Source organism: Abramis brama (assembly GCF_963993115.1).
Source record: "Abramis brama genome assembly, chromosome: 18".
NCBI lineage: Eukaryota > Metazoa > Chordata > Actinopteri > Cypriniformes > Leuciscidae > Abramis > Abramis brama.
In genome coordinates this window covers 26,741,831-26,762,411 of record NC_139980.1, presented here as the reverse complement: position 1 = coordinate 26,762,411, position 20,581 = coordinate 26,741,831, and the positions used below count along the sequence as shown (strand labels likewise).

Below are 20,581 nucleotides of genomic sequence, written 5' to 3'. Positions count from 1 at the left end.
TCTGTCCACTTTAGAACTGGCGACTTCCGTCTCAGGTCTGGCCCATATTTCAATTGGATGAGCAGAATAGCGAGCGTCCACAAAATTCTTCAGTTTCTGAACCCATCTGTATGTCGGGTCAGCACAGATCTTCCTCTGAGTTTTTGTGATGAGACTGAATTTTTAAAGAGAAGATTGTTTACAATTTTAACATGAATGATTCACAATTGTGATTCATTTAAATGAGGACATTACAAAAGTTACTCACATGATACCACTCTTGTAACACGCAGGATTTGTGACATGATAACTCTCAACATGCTTTACTGGGATTCTCCTTTTAGAAAAAGAAAAGCAGCACTCATTGGGAAATCCGAAGGCTGCTGAAATTATATAAATGAAAAATACAATGTAATTAACACTGTGTTTAAAATGTTCAATATAAAACAGTGTATGAATGAGATACATTTAATGATCAAGAAAATGCCTCATAAATAAATATTAAATTGTTAGCAGTTGATTAGACATTCCCAAAGAAAAATAAAGAAATAAAGAAAAAGATGCATATTCACCGCGAGCCAGTGGGCAGAAAGTGAAGAGCAGCGTGAAGAAGATGAAGCTACAGCGAGGCCTCATGTTCGGGTCTTTGGTCAGTCGATGATCAGATTTTGATGTGCAGCTGCTGTATCAGTGGCTGATCGTCTTGTGTATGATCACCTCACTGTACAATGGTGTGTCTAGAACAAGTGACATGCAGGGGAAAACCATTGATGTGGTCTGCAGAGGTAGTAGGCCTACTTCCTGTTAGCCCTTCCTTTCTGTGAATGTTCCCTTATAAGGACCCCATTATTTATCTCACTGTGTGCATTTTCAGGTGAAAAAATGCATGGTGGAAAATTAATTTGTGGCTCAATGCAGGAAATGGTGAGCTCTATTGGTCAAAAGTGGTTGGTATGTGTCAAAGTGTTTAGTTTCACAGCTCCTCTTAAACAATCTTTTATCACACTATAAGTTGCCACTCCAAGTAAGTTTTGTATTTTGAACAGGTTTAGAAGAATTGGGTTAAAAGAGAGCTATTCCATATTTTGTTAGATAATAGGTTTGTATTTATAATATTGTTTATATATTTCAAATTAAAGAAAAAATGTCCTTATTGTTTATTGCAAGAAATATTTTCACTACACTCCTCACAATCCAGAAAACCAAGACCCATAAAGCATTAAAAGGCCATATAATTTAATTGTAAAATATCATATAAGAGTTAACATTTGCTCTATATGATTTGGATTATTTTCCTTGGATCAAATTTAAGGAAAAATATTCTCACCAGGTTAAACATTTGCTCTGGTGATTTAAAAAAACAGATTGAAGCTAAATGTGGTTTGAATATGCTATCAAAATTTGCATAATCAATTCATCAGGTCCATGTATCAGTTTTTATAAAATAAAATTCTAATATTTATGCTGATAGTGATAGTTAAACATCCATCCTGAGATATTCAATTAGAACTTCAGAATGAACTTCAGTAAATGTTCTTTAGTCTGCATGAAAAATCTTGATATAAAAGACACACGTATAAAGACAGTCAGTGAACAGAAAGCAAAGAGCAAGAAGACAAGCTGATGAAGATGCAGTAAAGCCTCATGTTCAAGTCTGTGGTCTTGCTGTGTGTTGTCGCTGTCGCTAGCTAGTTCTCATGATCATCTGACTGAGGTGGTACATGGGTCAATAAGTGGGACTGTTTTTCTATATGTACACATGCCATCGGGGGTTGGAGAAACCATAATGTGGTCAATAAATACTTTCTGTTTAGTACATAATGTCTAAACAGTGCATATGTAAAGTGCATATTACTTTACAAAATGTCCTCGGTTTTAAAGCATACTTGCTAAACTGTATGCAAGATGAGGATTCGTGGGAATATACAGGTACATTGAAAATGAAATGTAAAAGATACCCAGATGTACTATACATCTATATTTCCTGTGGAAAAAAAGGCATTTGTGGGCTAATACTGCACACAACTGCACTACAGAAGAGACGTCATATGAAATTTCATATGAAATGAACCTTGTTGAATTCATGCCACAAGAAATTTAGTGTTGGAGGCAAAGCATTAGAAAGTTAATAAAATGCCTGTGTGTTTCTCAAGATTCACAGTACACATTTCATTCCTGTTTGTCAAGATTTACATTATTGTAATTTATTATTTATTCTTATTATCAATGTTGAAAACAGTTTGTATTGCTTAATATTTTGTGGACACAAATTCAAATGAGACACATTTATTTGAAATAGAAATCTTTTGTAATATTATAAATGTCTTTATTATCATTTTTATTAATTAAATATGTTCTTGCTGAATAAATGTATTAATGTCTTTTTTTAAAACCGTACATACCACAAACTTTTGAATGGTAGTATATCACTGTTTCCACAAAAATATAAAGCAGTAAAAACTGTATTCAACATTGATAATAATAAGAAAATGTGCTACTGAAGAGTAATGATGCTGAAAATTGAGCTTACCTATTAGTTATAAATTAGGCCTACATTTGAAAATATATTCAAATAGAAAACAGTTCTAGTATTAATAGTATTAATACTTATAACACAATATAATACTGTTTTTATTGTATTTTTCATCAAATAAATTCGGCTTGGTGAAAATAAGAGACTTCTTTAAAAACATTGTTTTTTACTCTTAATTTTTTCCAAACTTTTGACCTGCAGAGTACATCAATGTGCTTCATAAGAATTATGACAGAATGGCGCCCTCTAGTGGTCAGAATGAGCGACCGGCCGACAGGCCTTGTGTTTGGACTCAAAAATGAAGAAGAGAAAGAGAGAAGGCAACTGAATAAGCAGCACAACATACTGAGGAGAGAAGACTGGTCTGTCTGATGGAAAAGAACTGAACATTCTCTGTGAATGGAACATGAAAAAATAATAATAACGCATCAGCATCAAACAAGAACAGCAAAATGATCTAGTACATTTGAGGTTGCACATGAAAAAAAGAAGAAGATAAAATTGCAACTAAATAAATGAAATAATGAAGTGCAATGAAGAGAGATTAAGAGTTTGCAAAAGATTAAATTTTTATTTTTTGTTCAAACTGGCAAAGAAGAGCATAAAGATAAATACAAAATAAAATAATAAAACAGGAAAGTAAAAAAAAGATTTTGGATATCAGGCAAAAGTAAAAATAAAGAACGTTTGTTTAAAAGGCAGATAAACAAAAGCTGAGAGAAATAAAGAGAGAGAGAAGAACAAAGGAAAACAGAAGCACAGCAAGTCAGGAAGGAGGATATAATATATTATATATATTATATATAGCCTACTGATATAAAGAACAGTAACAGTATTGATAATGAATGAAAGTAAGGACAGATAAAATAGTTCATGTTTGGGCAACAATGTCAAAAGCCCATATATAAGACGGGAAAAAAGTCAAACAGCCACAGTTTCACACAGTGGTAACATCCAACCACATGAATGCTGCCAACGGGTTGTTCATGAAATGATGATCAGCGGATCAAAAGAGTCAACGAGAAACTTATGTTTGTTTAATCCAGATTTCTTGCTTTATCTTATGTAGTTTACATGAAGTAGTAACTATCCATATCACACACTCTCATCTCTCTCACACACACATGCATGTCCACACACAACATACACTTGCGTATTTGTGTCTATAATTTAAATACCTATATATTATAATATAATATAATATTAATAGAAATCGCTCCTTTCCACAAAATAGAGTGGTTTAGGTTAACAAAAAGTTTGCAGTAATTCTTAGAATTAATAATAATAATAATAACAACAACAATTATTGCATGGTGTCCAATGCAGTGGACAGAGATATTTTTTAGTAAACTATAACACATGTGAATACATTTGCTTCAGCTGTTTCATGTTTAACCTGTTTAAAGGGTAATGGAACACAATTAAAATGTCAAACATTTGCTACAAAAAATGCCAAGAGAATATTAAAAAAATGTTATTCAAGAATGAATTCTGGCATTGACATTTCCATAGCAGAGAGAAGCACATTAATATTAAGGCATGTATCAAATAATTTTAGGGCCCTTGGCAAGATTTGCCTGCAAAAGACAGTGTAATTGTATGGTAACATGATTTTGTCAAATTCTGACAGTGGGATATCCTTACAACAGTAGTGAAATCGAAGGTAAATGAAACTAAACCACCCTCACATCACATCTCACAGATCGTCAAAAAATAATGTATATATTATTGTTAATATAGCCTATATTATAAATAATATATAATTTTAAAAGATAATTAAAATATTGTAATATATACTGTAGAAAGTGGTAAAATACACTTATACACTATATATATATATATATATATATATATTAAAAACGGCAACATAAAAAAAGTGGTACAGATCAATTTAAGTCTAATTTTGAATGATTTTTTTTTGTGTTATATAAATTAGCCTATGTGTGATTCAGGTGACAAAACATGTGCATAATTTAAATAAAACAAAAATATTCATAACGCATCCGTACCACCTTTTTTATAGTGCTGTTTTTATGATTTACTCTCTTCTCAATAGTTATTTATAGGATCTGTACAATAAAACTAGTTAAGTAAATAAGCCCGAGTAATTATACCAAAATACATTTTTGCTCTATTATTCAATATGATTGAATCCAAGAAATTTTTAAGGATTAGATCAAGTACATTTTAATATATTTTACAGTACAGTAAAAAAAATTACAATACAGACTATTACACATTATTACTACTATCAATATTCACATTGCTGGTATGATTATTGATATTATTAAACTATAGTTTAATATTTTTATCAGTAAAATATTTTTTCTTCAAAAAAAGAAGACAAAAATCCAGTGTTTCTCAATATTCTTTATTTGTGTAGAGTAATGTTACAATTAAAACAGATTCAGATCAAATGTTTAGCTTAAATGTTTGAATATATATCACAGTCTTCATAACTGATTAAAAGTATTGTTAAGGAGCATTTTTTTAACGTACAGTTTGTTGTTAAAGCAATAGTTTGAAAAGAGAAGAGCGTTCACATCTCATTCTGACATGTTGTCATTTAATGTTTTGTCCAAATTCTTGTCCACCAAATTCTTCAGTCTCTGAACCCACTTCTCCCTCGGGTCGGCACAGATCTCCTTCTGATCTTTTGTAACGACACTGGATTTTCAAAGAGAAGATGGTTAATGATTTCACAAAGTATTTACAATAGCTATTCATTTTAATTCAATTAAGACATTACTAAAAATACTTACATGACTCCATCCTTGTGACACTCATAATGTGTGACATGATAACTGTCAACCTGCTTTATTGGGATTTTTATACTGGAAAAAGAAAAGCAGCACTTATCGGGACCTTGGCTGACTGCAGGAAGAAATAGAGATGAAAGAAAAAACATTAAATTGATATTGCAAAAAATTATAAATCAAGATAATATTTCACAAACATGCATAACACTGTGAATACTGTTTATCTAGTCATTCAAAAAATGAGAAAAAGACCCACATGGACTCCCACGAGCCAGTGAGCAGCAGGCGAAGAGCACAAGACAGGCGATGAAGATGCAGTGCGGTCTCATGTTTAATCTGCGGTCGGTCGATGATCAGATCTTGATGTGCTGGTTTCTTTATCAGCGGCTAATCGTCTCGAAGATGATAATCTCACTGATGTTATCTGCTTTATATAGGGCTGAGATTGTACTTTCCACTATACAAACCTATAGGGGTTCTGGCCAACGGGGAACAAGTGACATCACATGCACAGGGGAAAACCGTGATGTGGTCTGCAGAGGTAGTACTTCCTGTTGTACCCTTCCCCAATTCTGTGAATCTAGTCTAAATCGCTGACAAAGGTAACCTATGAAATTAAGTCGTTTTGAGTTTGTCATATTTGATCTTTCTCTCTTTTCCATCGAAAGCATTGCAAATGTCTTTTCGTTCATGAAGGACCCTCATTAGGACCCCCACTTGCATATGCATATGCAATTTCAGGTTGCATCTTCTCAAGAAGATGCCCCATGTTCTTAAGTGCAGAGCGATGCAAGAAAAGTCCCTTTCTGCAAATGCATGGTGGAAAATGAGTCTGGGGCTCAATGCAGGAAATAATGAGCTTTAGTTATCGGTGAAGGTGGAAAGGTGGTTGGGCTGAAAGTGTTTCGTGTGGTTAACAGATCTGCACACAGTGTGATCTGAACACAGTTAATATCAGCAGTTACTCACTTGATTCATACCACATACATAATGCTTTATCACGATTTCTTATCATGTTTGCAATCAATTTAACCACAGACATATGAAAAAGTCATATTGAGTAACATTTTTTCTTTCCCAATACTGTTATTTCTTACTATGATTTTTCAAGTAGTTTGTTTCATACCTTTTGTTTTTCACATGTCCTGTTCTGGGCAGCATGTGTCCTTTTTTTATTGACTGAACATTACATCACCTCCTTGAACACCATTGCACTTTTTCTTTGTGCATACCTGTTTCAACCATGCATTAACATGAAGTGAGAAATTCCATCAAAGAATAACAGATGTCAATCTCCATTAAGTCTCACATACCTCGTTCACAAGTATTTCTCTGCGTGAAATCTAAGATGGAAGTCTGAAGAGATAAAATGAATAATTAGTTACAGAGTGTGTTTCAAACCATAGCATCACCACAACAATACTAAACACTACGTAGTCAGATATCTAGTGACTCATATTGCTAAACAAGTCATAATGATCATTTCAGTAAATACGTCAGCAGTATATTCAGAATCATTGTTAAATCTTGTTCTTAGTGTTCTTGGTACTTAATGCACACACGTTGGAGTTCATTTGACTACCCGTTTCTGTAAAGGTCTACTCAAAAATGCATGCTTCCTTTTTAAAGTTACAGTTACTTTTTATCATTTACTCACCTTAAACCTGTATGACTTTTCTTTCTTCTGTGAAGTAAATATCTCAGTGTATTTTTTTTGTTGGTATAACAAAAGTCAATGTTTTGGACCCCACTGACTTTCACTGTTTGGAAAACAGTGTTGTTTTAGTTTTCATTTTAGTTTTATTAATATTTAGAATTAGCTTTTATCTTTATATTTTTAGTTTTCATGTTAATTTTTTTCTTTAATTTTTTAATACTAAAGTTATATAAGTTTATATGGCTTCTATAAAGTCAGGTTTAGTTAGACTAAATTTGGATTTACTTGGTTAAAAAACTTTTCAAAAGTATCAACAGAATGAAACAAATTCCTTAGAAGTATTACAGTCCAGCAAAATATGTTTAATGGACAGTGGATTCTGACAAGATTAACTTTAAAACATTTATAAAAAATAAAAAACATTTCAGTTTTAGTTTTAACTTGTATTTATTTCCAGTTAATAATTTTAGTGCTTCTACTTAAACTTATTTCAGTTTATTGCCAAGGCAACATTTATATTTTCTAACTAATATTTATATTTTATTTTATTTCAGCTTAATTTCAATGAACAGAAATGTTTTTATTATTATTTTTTAGTAGTTTTAGGTAAAGATAATAACCCTGATGCACCCTGGGGGGGGGGGGGGGGGGGGGGGGGGGGGGGGGGAGAGACTATCCCTTTAAGTGTCATTGGAAATTAAACCTTTGCATAGAACATGACTGTAAATGTAAAATAAAGCAAAATAAAGCAAAATACACAAAAATAACATCAACAACAACCTACTATTTCACAAAAAGTACAATTTCCTGTCCAACTGGAAATAAGTTACAGCAAAAGTGTTGGAAGATGAAGCCAAATTTACAGTGTTTATTTGTTTTCCTTATAAACAGTTTCTAAATGGGCCACGCACCATTTTCTATATGTAGTTTACAATATAATATTACAGGTTGCATGATATATGCAAAAAGATCTATCTATCTATCTATCTATCTATCTATCTATCTATCTATCTATCTATCTATCTATCTATCTATCTATCTATCTATCTTCAGCGTCAGCCTCTCAGAGTCATGCATATGTGGGTTTTTGCAAAAGCAAGATATGAAACCACAGAGCTCCAAATAGAACCACAGAGGGAGGTCAGGTCGATGAGAACTGACATAGTATTTTTCCCTTCAACCCCACATTTACCTGGTAGTCAAATGCCATTTAATTTCAAATTTCTATATAAATACAATATCAATTGACAGTATACGTGCGTACATGTATTAGTATATGTTGTATTCACATACATACCAATATTTATTACTTCTTCTACTAACAGTAGTTATTATATATACAAACTGTAAAAGAGTGCTAACATGCACCTTAACGGTCTATTTCTACCTGATCTAACCCTTCAAAATGACTTTGGTTCACCATCAACTGAGGATGAGTAAGTAATGACAACATTTTTGGGTGAACAATCCCTTTAAAAGCTCCCACATGAAGTTTATTTTAAAAATCTCTGACAAAACATTTTACTGCAAGTATAATCTATCGACTTTTAAGTGTGTATAATACAAAATTGGCTACATAATACACAATTACACACACACACACACACACACACACACACACACACACACACACACACGTAATCAAATAATATATATTAAATAAATCATTATAAAATAAATAAAAACACAATCTTTTTTTTTTTTTTTTGCCTTGAATAAAACCACCAATTGGTTTTTAAAAAAAACGATCAATCGACTAAAACTTTCCATCCTGGTCCTATACAACTCTACGCTACCATTTTTTAGTGTCTCCTTGAACGCACTATTAGCTTTGATCTTTGGAGAGCTGTTGTACTTTGTGCCACCGGAAAAAGATTTGCCTTTTGTGTCAAAACCTCTCCGATACTACTTTTTACAAACCTTGTAAAAATAAACCAAGAGCCATGAACCTTTTGATCCTGTTCACAAATGAGAAGTCTGTACCATCAAAACCAGATGTCAGGATATCTCACAGCAATAAAATAAGAAGCTTTACTGGCTTGAATCATGGAACCACGTAAGAGGCAGTTCAGGAGACGAGCCACTAAGCAGCGCTATTGCATGTGAAACCATTTAGCGCTCTTAAACCTCTTGTTATGAGAGCAGCTACATAGTGTTTCTATGTAAAAGGATACAGTACATTCCAAAAGGTCTTAACACTCCCATGAGTATGATTTATTAGACCGTAAATAATTTATTCGCAAATGAAATGAAGACTGATTGTGATTTTTTTTCTGATAAATCAATATGGAGTCCTCAGTGTCAAACAGTCATAGCTGAATCAATCACTTTTGATGAAACAGCTCTGTCTAAAAAAACAACAAAAAACTACACATCCTGTCATGCTTAAAGGCAATTTTTCTCTTTACAAAGGATACAAGAAGCTGATAAAAGGCCTAGGAAAACAGGAATATGTACCTTCCTAAAGAGTACTGTATTTTTGACTTTCCTCAACCCCTTTCTTATCTACTTGAATAATATCTGCTAACAGAAACACTGTGCTGTCTTAGGAATGTCATTTTTCATTAATGTTGTGCATTATTGTTATCAATTTAGCATGAACCTCATATGAGAAACAGACCAGTCTCTTTCTTATCAAACCCCTGTATACCTAAACTTATCCATTGTAAGAAGGCAACTCAATCTAGATGGCATTCCAGAAAAGACAACAATATCTTGAATCTTTAAATAAACCATGGACATTGTTGCTGCGTAAATGTAGCTGATAGAACTGATAGAAATGTGATCCCTCTGAGAAATAACTTTCGCAGCATTGTCATTGACTCAACATACACGGATATGAAAGAAAGAACTCTACAGTATTGTACATTTATTTCAATTCTAGTTTTTTTATATTTCTATTTTTAGTACTTCAACCTAAACTTATTTCTTTCAGTCAGTTGCCAAGGCAAAAAAAAAAAAGTTTTTCATCTGATATTTACATTTTATTTCAAAAATTATTTATTATTGTTTTAATTAACAATAATAACAACGCTGATGGCAAATGAGGACATGTAATATTATGGCACGTTTGTTGATCAACTGAGGCAAGTTATGTGGTTGTGGTTTTGACTGTGTAAGAAACATCCTCATTTTCAAGTAGATCAGATGAAAGAAATTTGCAAAATGTTAAGCTGCAAAAAATAACCACAACAAAAAAATCCCTTCGTCCCCCATTTTGTTTCATCAGAGTGTGTGAAATCGCTGAACAAAGACAACTGTGCGAGAAAAATGCCATGTGATGGGATGAATTCAAGAGGAGAGGAGACTGGTAAACAACTCCATAAGAGGTGTTTTGTTGGCAGTCACTGGCCAACTGTGCACTGAATTTAGGGGTTTATCAAACTGACAAACCATAGACCAATAGCTATGGAAGCTTGTTTCCGCCACAGAATAAAACATTTTAAAAGATAATTGCGACTTTTTATCTCACAACTGCGAGTTTATTTCACACAATTCTGACTTTATATCTCGCAATTCTGAGAAATAAAGTCAGAATTGCGAGATATAAAGTCAGAATTGTGTGAAATAAAGTCGCAATTGCGTCTTATAAAGTCAGAATTCTGACTTTTTTTCACGCAATTGCGACTTTATATCACGCAATTCTGACTTTATAACACATAATTGCGAGTTTATATCTCGCAATTCTGAGATCTTTTCTCAGAATTGTGAGATATAAACTCACAATTGTGAGATATAAAGTCCAATTCTAAGAAAGAAAAAAAAGATGGACTTTTTTTAAAACATTTTTTACCTCAGAATAGTTTAGGCTATATCTCACAATTCTGACTTTATAACACGCATTTGCGACTTTATATCATGCAATTCTGACTTTATATCTCCCAATTGCGTATTATAAAGTCAGAATTGCGTGATATAAAGTCGCAATTGCGAGAAAAAAAAAGTCAGAATTCTGACTTTATAAGACCCAATTGCGACTTTATTTCACGCAATTCTGACTTTATATCTCGCAATTCTTACTTTATAACACGCAATTGCGACTTTATATCATGCAATTCTGACTTTATATCTCCCAATTGCGTATTATAAAGTCAGACTTGCCTTGCCTTGCCTTGATATAAAGTCGCAATTGCGAGAAAAAAAAGGTCCGAATTCTGACTTTATAAGACCCAATTGCGACTTTATTTCACGCAATTCTGACTTTATATCTCGCAATTCTGACTTTATAACACGCAATTGCGACTTTATTTCACGCAATTCTGACTTTATATCTTGCAATTCTGAGAAATAAAGTCAGAATTGCGAGATGTAAACTCGCAATTGTGAGATAAAACATCGCAATTATCTTTTAAAATGTTTTATTCTGTGGTGGAAACAAGCTTCCATAAATATCTGTTTTAAAATTGAGCAAAAAAATTTTCAGGCGTTTTCAGACAGTTTTGGAGGTGTGAATTAAAATAAGAAATATCTTGATATTTTGTTGTTTTCGGCTTATTTTAATGTTTGTTTTTGTCCCTGGTTGACAACCATTACCTTAATGCACTGTACAGCTTTGGTTCTTCATTTGCCTAAGAACATTGGACAGATAATACAGACATTAGTCACTCTATGGGATCAGATCAGAGAACAGTAATGATAATATCTCTGAAGGCCATGCTTGTTAAAAAAATATACAAAGTCATGAAATTAGATGGCACAGGCTGATAGGTCCTTAACTCAATTTGTTAGCGATCACATCATTATCCACATAGTGCAGCTGATTGGTTGCGGTTGCATCATCAGCCAATGAGCTTGCTGCTCAACATTCAAATACTTGCCATTGCTTGCATCTCTGCGCCCAAGTAGCAGTGCTTCGCCTGTGCTTCACCCCAATATAGTCCCAAGTCAATATCTGCCTAGGAAATCGCCTAGTCTTAATCTGCATTGATATTTGTACTCGTTGTGAATACGCAGGCCACAAGAAGTAATTCGTTTTTTGTTTTGTTTTTTTTTAATCACTTTTACTCACGACATGCTAGCTGGCAACAAAGGATTCCATTCATTATGCTAAGCTAAGCTAGCGGTGGTGCTTCCAAACTAAAACAATGCATGCACTGAGACAAAAATGCATTTGCCCACCTATCTTAATGTAGGAAATACGGTGAATAAGCCCTATTTCAAAAAACGGTGGAGTGTTCCTTTAACACTGGTATGTCCATTACAATGTCAATCTCTCCGAGAGTTGTGATGACAGAAATAACATAAATTCAAGGACAAGAACAACATTTTTCAAGCTGATCTACAGGAAAAAAGTAACTATTTTACAAGGTATGAATTCGTACGATGTGAATTGTACAAAAACCTATGATTATTAGTGTGGTGAGCAGGACGAGGCAGAGGGCCGTGAGAGCATGGCGCGAGGCCGGTGATGTGATTGATAATGAGCGACACCTGCGCGGCGCACCGGTCTCGTATCTCTCACGGAGGAGCGGAAGCATAAAACGACAGTGAAGAAGGACGAGAGACAGGCCTGGATTTTATGTTATGTTTTGTTATGTGACAGCAGTCGTCCATGAGGGGCTGCTGTCTTTACTTTCATTTTGTATTTGTTTATTTAATTATTAAAGTATTTGAATGTTCGCCAGTTCCCGCCTCCTCCTTCCCACAACAACGAACTGCGTTACAATTAGAAAAAAGTAAGCATGAGGGTCCACTCCTAAGCATACTGGGGTCTAAGCAGATTGTACATAATTTGTACATCAAATAGTTAATAAAATTAATTGTACATAAAATAGTTACAAATTCCCATGAGATTGCACTGAATTTCACAATAGTTCAACCAAAAATGAATATTCTGTCATTATGTACTAAATTATTTTGTGTTCCACAGATTTAAACCGCATATTTGTTTGGAATGACATGAGAGTAAGTAAATATTAATGAGATGATTTTGTGGGTGAACTATTGCTTTCAAGTTCTCATTTAGCGTCATATATTTTACAATCTTCGACAACATGTCAGTGTGTCTTGAAACTCTCCTCCTGATATAGGGGCAGGGGCTCTGACCCAGGAGAGCACAGCTGGGACTTCTTTCGACTGAGTTTGGGAAAATTCCTCATGAGATGAGACTCTCAAAAAGATGTAAACAAACCCTGACAAGAGCACCAGAAGATGTTTTTAACCTCATTTCGAAACAAGATTATGACCAAAGCAACCCAATTGTACTCTTCGCTTTAGATAAATATTGTAGATATAAAAAGACAAAGCCCAGAGGAATTCCAGCCTGTGTTTTTCTGACAACACTAAATATCCATGTATCTAAATATTGGCTTTTAGGGGTTACATGCTGTTACAATGACCCTGGAGATTTGAGAAGTACTCAAAGCGCAGCAGCAATGGTTCATAATTATTTCCATCTCTCTCAGACATATCAGATTACTCCTTCTCCAAAAACATATTTTCAATATTTTTCTTGATTTATCCCTCATGTGTTTATCACCTCATCGGTTTTCTCAAGCTGTAAATCTGCCAAACGTAAAATCATGTGTTGAACTTTACCCATACGAGCGGGACTTTTGCGATCCTTCCTATACATCCTCCACACATGCCCTCACCTCAAAGGTCAAAGGTCAGTCTTTCAGTGCATTACATCTCTGTGTGAGCTCAGCTATAAAATTGCACATCTAGTGGAAATTCCTCTTTGACATTTCATGGAAGAAGTGCTTTGAACATCATGTGTCACCAATGTTTTGGTTGGCTGTGGAAGGAAGAAGATCTCCTAAAACAGATATTCACTCAATCTCACATGCACAGTCTCAATCTCACATGGATGAGACAGTGCCAGGTACAGTTTCATAGCTTTAAAAAGATCAAATATGACATGAACACAGTACATACTTTTTTTAAGTGATCAGACCAATTTTGCCTGGCAAATAAAAACCTCCCCAAAACTTACATTTATGAGGTACTGAGCCATATCTATGGACAAACAATAACAAACAACTGATCATTTGATGTGACAATAACTGACAACTGACTGAGTGGATCAATTGAATGAATTTTCATTTCATAAGAAGAGAGGGACTTGCATTTTCAATTAAAATAAATAAAAAAGTTAATTTAAAATTAATAATGAAAATAAATCTTAACTTTTATTAATAATACATATCTTCTAAAAAAAGGATATTTGAATATTACAAATATTCCAAAAGAAATCAGAGAAATATCCAGGCTAAAATATATTATGTTAAAGTTAAAACACCACTGCCTAGTCTTTACAGCAACAAAGCTAGGCATTTCCCATAAGGCCACAAGCTATCGGTTGTGATAAAACAGGAAATGTGTAGAAATGCAAAAAAAAAAAAAACTGGACGTCAGTAATATGAGGGTGGTGATAAATATGAATGGACCATTGTGACTATCTAGGGCTAGGCATGAGTAGGTTGAGTCAAGTTGAGAGAAGTTCAGGACTCGGCCATGGACAGACAAGGACAGACAAGGTTCACCCACTCTTCCCACAGGGATATTTCTTCCGGCTCACTCACAGAGATAGATTTTCATTGCATCCTGTTTTTTCTTCTAAACACTCGGAAACGAGAACAACTGCATACAGTATGTAACCACAGATATCACAATGTCAGACTGCACGTACAAAAGTAACTGTACTGTATATAGAAAGGAGCTTGGGTTGCTTGAAACTGTGCTTTGGTATAACAAGCTTCTTTTGTGTTGAAGTCTATCCCCTCTATTGACATGCATATTTTTGTGTCCAAGTGCATTATTTTCTTTTAAAATAATTTGATAAATTCATGACATGTTTCACTTTATTCTATAAAACCTTTTTAGTTTAAATACATTTTCAGTACATTCAAATAATTAATAATATTATACGTTTTGGCTAGGGCTGGGGGAATTAACGCGTTAATCTTTGCGATTAATTTGAGATGTTTAACGCATAAAAAAAATAAAAATAACGCAGCACTTGACTGCAATTGACGCAGCACCTTTTTTTTTTTTGCCTCGTCCTTTTGCGGCTTCTATTGAAAAGGCTGAAAATATGCCGTCCCGCCCCTCCGTGTTCGGCGATCAGGTTTCATTCTCGCGCAGCTTGTTTAGTAACTTCACGAGCGGGTCTTTTCCGTTCCGTTCTGCTCTGTCGTTAATGGCCCAAATGCTCCAATTATGTACCGATCACGCACCGATCACGCACTGGAAAAGCAAAGTCCGCTCAAATAACGTGAAATTTCTCAGTAGTAGACTTCTGTTTGCTGAGCTGGTATAGTCATGCTGGGCAACAATGGTAAAATTACCAGCTCTGATCACATGCTCCGGTAATAATAGCTTTGTATGACTATACTTTATTTTGATAATTAGTCAAAAAATAAATCTGTTAAATCTGAGTATGTTGTATAGAACTGAATGAAGAATAATATATTGATATATTGATGTTTAACATTTTAATATAGGGCTATTTTCTGTCCAATTTGTGTGGACATTTGTCTTTTTTCCCCCTTTTTTTGTGTGTTGTTTAATTTAATTAGTGATTCTACGTTTAAATATTGATGATTACAAGTTTGGGGGAAATGCGATTAATTGCGATTAATCACAGCAAATTGTGCGATTAATTAGTTACATTTTTTTTTATCGATTCCCAGCCCTAGTTTTGGTATCTTAAACCCCCAAAATGTCACGTGCCTGGACAAATGAACAGTCTAAGAATTTACAATGGTGCTTTAATAATGAGAAATTCAAAATAAAATACTATGGCATAATTTTAGGTTTTACAAAAAATAACAAAACTGTGTTAGACAAACAAAAACTTTTGTCCAGGATTTTGTAGTTTTGGCACAACTGCTTTCCATGTCAGGTGGTACAACCAATGTAAAAGTAGGAAAATGCTAATACAGGCATCCAAATAGAATTTAAACCTTAAACCTGTTCAATGTAAAATTAGTTGCAAAAGTCAGGTGGTGCAACCAGGAAGTCAGGTGCAACTGCAATGAATGTGCCTATATGAAATCCTAAGATTGTCTTTTAGTATTCTATTTTTTTAATCGCTCTAATAACTCTCGTGGTACTATGATATCATACACCGATTAGTCAGTGCAGTGCCACTTTAAGTCGAACACACCTACCTTCTCTTTAAAGCACCCCCCACCACCCCAAAGACATGTCAGCCAACCCGGTGTCAGCAAATGCAAACACGTAAAAGACAAATGCTGAATTCAAACCGCATACTACTCGTATTACTTTTACCATATCTTTCTATGGCAGAAATGAATAGAGAAGTATGCAGTTCCAAAGCCGTTTCAGCAAGACAGAGTTTCTGAATTACTAGTTTCTGATTGGCAAAAAAAAGATCAGTCCGCTCTGCCGACTCAGTTTTTCCACTAACGTAGCCGGCTGTCACCAAGACAGGTGTGTTTCCAAAGACACCTTTGTTAGATATACATGTCAAGTAGTAGGAACATTCTATACTGGTAAAGAAAAAAAAACCTTAAAGCATCATTAATCTTTTGTAATCAAAGCTTTACATGTGCTACTCATTGTCGTGCATTAGGGGGAGACAAATACTCACAAAAATCTCCAATTATGAGTCACACTGTTGGTGTTTGTGTGTGACACCATTTTTGTTAAGTATGACGAAGACCGGTTTTCTTCAAACAAACACAGACTAACATCAACAGGCAGATGATATACACACTCCACTACGGAAATATAAGTACGCACAGCAACAAATAGACATTTCTTATGGCCAGGATGAATTTCAGCAGAGTCAGACTCACCAAATACTATACAAAATTTTCAGAGAATGAGTTTAACTCAGCATGGAGATGTTATCAGGTTTGCTGCATACTAATAGACATTCTCCTCACATACTTGAGAGTGTCTTCAGGTCCAAGCGCTGAGTAACAAACTCGTGAGGCCTCATGCCCTGGGTTCAGCACTTCTCTGCATTGCTGTCAGCCAGCTCATCTTCACCTCTGTCAACCAAGGGCTCTTCATGTCTGAAACAATTAGCAACTTAATGTGAGCTTTCATGAGTACAACAGTCTAACCTTGACACTCGTGACACAGTCTTTCAGATCGGCAAAGGGGAATGTGAACAGCACTCTCCACAGATAAGGAATACTTTGATTTACTATTACTTAAAAAAAAAAAAAAACATTTGATTTTTTTTGTTTGTTTTTGTAAAAATGATTAGATATGCTAGATAAACTATTATTTAACACAATTACCAGCATGAAAAGTTAAAATAGCGATTTTTATTTCCAATTTCTCAATTTAATGCAAAAGCTTAGTGTTAAATGCATTTATGCATGCAGCTCAACCATTCAACCCTGTTATTATAAATTATCAAGCAATTTTTTTCTTTAATTATTTTACGGAAATATAGGTTTATTGATAGCTATAAACCAACATTTGGTCCCAAACTAGTTTGCTTTTATTGTGTAACAACTTTCTGTAAAAAATTAACAAAAATAAATACAAAATACAAAAATAATCTGCATTTAAAACATCCCAAATTTTAGTAAAGAGTTATAGAAAATTAGGCCTGCAACATTGCCTTCAATAAATGAACTTATTCAAACTTTAACAGACTCAAAAGAGGATTCTAGAACAAACCAGATGACCCTGAGAAAAACATTCACAATAATGTTTTCACTCGCTCTATTCATTTTCTCCAGTGATAATTTGATCTGACAGATCAAAATTTATTGTTGGGTTGCCAAAAAGATTACATGGAACCAGTTACATAATGTGGAATAATTGTGAACAGAAGTGAGAGCTGTAGTTTCACATTTTTACTATATCTTTCACCATCTGTGTTCAGACAATCTTTACAGCATTCCTTTTAGTTATGGATGATCTTATCAGCATCATTAATAAAGCATGTATTTGATAACAAGCGCTCACATTTCTGTAGTATATCCTCCTCTCTGATATCCTTATCTTGAAAACCATATACTGTTCTGTCAAAATGAAAATGATTAAATTCCTGCTGCTATTTTCACTGTCATGCATCTCCCTGAGAACACTTACTATTGCATCATATTGCCTTCCCTTTCAATCTGGAAATTTCAGTCTATATTAACTCTAAAAGCTATTTTAATGTACCCAGTGTTGGAAAGTTTTTTTAAAATAAATGTTATGTAATCACTTGTAAAATCTTAAGCATCTAAATGTCACAACCTCACACATCCCACTCAGGTTCTCATGCACAAATAGCATACATTAGTATATACAGGGATTCACGTGGTGTCCCTAACCGGCTGCAGGGCTCTACAGTGCGCCCATTTCACTCGCACATGCGAGTAAATATTTCAGCGTGCGAACGTGAAAAAATATTTGGGCGCACTCGTGCGAGTGACACAGCATTTTTCTATAGAAACAGCTGCAAATACATCATCATGAGGAGGGGCAGAGTAGGACACTATAGTGTATATATATTACCGGGAGATCAATTTAGGCCTAAATCTTCAGTAGCTAGTCTGTAGCCTCATACAAAAAACTACAATGCCCACACACGAACTATTTTAGGGCCCTATAATTTCCGCGATCACGGAATCGCGGAATTGGCAAATTAACGCGGAATCTAGTGTCAACGCGGAATTTTACATATTTGGAATAAAATTCTGTTTTTGTGTGGGAGAAAAACGTATGTCTGAGGAAAATCGCATATTACTGAAAGAACGAGCAGAGAGAGAGGCCCGGTCGCGCGCGCGTCTTCAAACTGTCTTGCTCTCTCTCACTCCCTCGCGCTTATTAATCTAAATCATTTGAGAGTTGACACAATGGTAAAAGATCGGAAGAACGAGATTTCACGTGGAGCATTCGGATATTTTTTTTCCTGAATTAGGCTACCGCTGTGTGTGAATTGTGCAAAAAAAAAAAAAACTTTTTTACCTTTCCTTCTTCTCTGAAAAGCGTTCCGCCCATTCAGCTGACATAAAAAACACTTTCAATAAACTAAACAAATCCTATCCAATGATGAAATGTTTTCTGTGTTGACAAATCTTGTGCGATGTCCTAAACTGCCGGGATAATCACACAACGCGTACAAGTCTGCTAATGATACGTCCGATTCGCGAACTAATGACTCATTTGAACCGATTCACTTTAATGAATGGTTAAAACAACTGATCTGTCCAACACTGAATCGGTATAATCTGTATAACAAAATCGGTAACACTTTACAATAAGGTTCCATTTATTAAACTCTGGTTAACTAGATCAGTTAACATTAACTATTAATAAACTGCACTTCTACAGCATTTATTAATCTTTATTAATGTTAATTTCACCATTTAGTAGCCTACATTATTTAAATGAAAAGTTGTATTTGTTAACATTAGTTAGCTTAATGCACTGTGTGAAGTAACATTAAAAATACAGGGTTAGGGTTAACTAAGATTAACAAAGATTAATAAATACAGTAACAAATGTATTGCTCGTGGTTCATGTTAGTTAGCCTAATACATTCACTAATGTAAACAAACCAAACCACATTTAACATCTCTTAAAATGAGAATTTTGTTTGTTACCTCTTAAATTGTTTGAATTTAGGGTCATTCCTATTTTATTTGTGTACATTTTAATCATTAACATTAAAAACACTCTTTTTACGTAAAGGGTAAAAAAAAAACAGAATTCCCAAAAATTAAAACGGAAAAAACGGAATTTGGGAAAAAATAAAACGGATTTTATAGGGCCCTACTAATTCGGATCAGCACAGAGGGGCCCTCCCTGGAACTGTTTGATCCTACAAAATGTGCTGAAAATTGGCTGTCTGCTGGAAAGAGGTCAAGGCGACCAGGCTACAAAGCTTGGCCAAGTGACTCAGACATGATCTTCATTTCAGATAAAATGTGAAACATACATAGGGCCTACATACAATGATAAATTAAATCTACATGACGATAAAATAGAATTAAATTAAAATCTTTTGTTTGAAAGTTTTGGTCTGATGTTCTTAACCTTACAGTGAGCATTGTAAATTTAATTGTTGAATGATTCTAATAATAAAACTATAATGATAAACTTATACAACAAAAATGACTGTGCCCCCAAATATTTGTCTGTGCTCCTAATTTTTTTTATTTAGGCGCACCAGTGCTCCTTGTTCAAAAAGTAAGTGTAGAGCCCTGGGCTGTGATAGAGTGTTCCTCTTCCTGAGGGATTTATCTAGAGCGCCGGATGTTTAAGAGCTTTCGAATCATGAAAATCTTCCTCTTCCTCTCATGGTTCAACATGGGGAAGGACTCAAGGTCAGGGAATATTAATTTATTATGAAATAAATGTATTATCGTTATTTCGAGTGACTCAGATACACTTTTGTCCTCTAGCGGTTAAAAACACAACACTACATGCAGTTTGCGGAAGAACATTGTTTTGGTTGTGCTTCGGCTCTACACGACTGTGGCTGAATTATCCTACTGCTCGTAAAACAAGAGATATTACCAGTTTAGATTGAAAGGTTCTCAAGCTGACTTTAGCTGAAGATGTCACTGTAGCTATACCCATCAAATGTACTTCCTTGAAAATAAATTCCAGCACAGAGCTACAATAATGAAATGACCCTTCACAATAATGCACAATGAACTCTGTTAGAGTGCTACATGGTCTTTTATCTGTTCATTAAAATACCTTACTCACCTGCTGCGTAATAAAAAC

The 20,581-nt window shown here is 34.3% G+C and overlaps 1 protein-coding gene across 1 annotated transcript; it reads right to left on the bottom strand.

Annotated features, from left to right (window-relative positions):
* Positions 1-4,864: 4,864 nt before the first annotated feature.
* LOC311069054 (C-C motif chemokine 3-like) lies at positions 4,865-5,702 on the bottom strand. Its single transcript, XM_084091976.1, has 3 exons — positions 5,528-5,702; positions 5,275-5,386; positions 4,865-5,179 (listed from the first exon to the last, which is right to left on the bottom strand). The coding sequence occupies exons 1-3, from the start codon at positions 5,598-5,600 to the stop codon at positions 5,059-5,061; spliced, it is 306 nt and encodes a 101-aa protein (XP_083948102.1). The 5' UTR covers positions 5,601-5,702; the 3' UTR covers positions 4,865-5,058.
* Between the last annotated feature and the right edge of the window lie 14,879 nt (positions 5,703-20,581).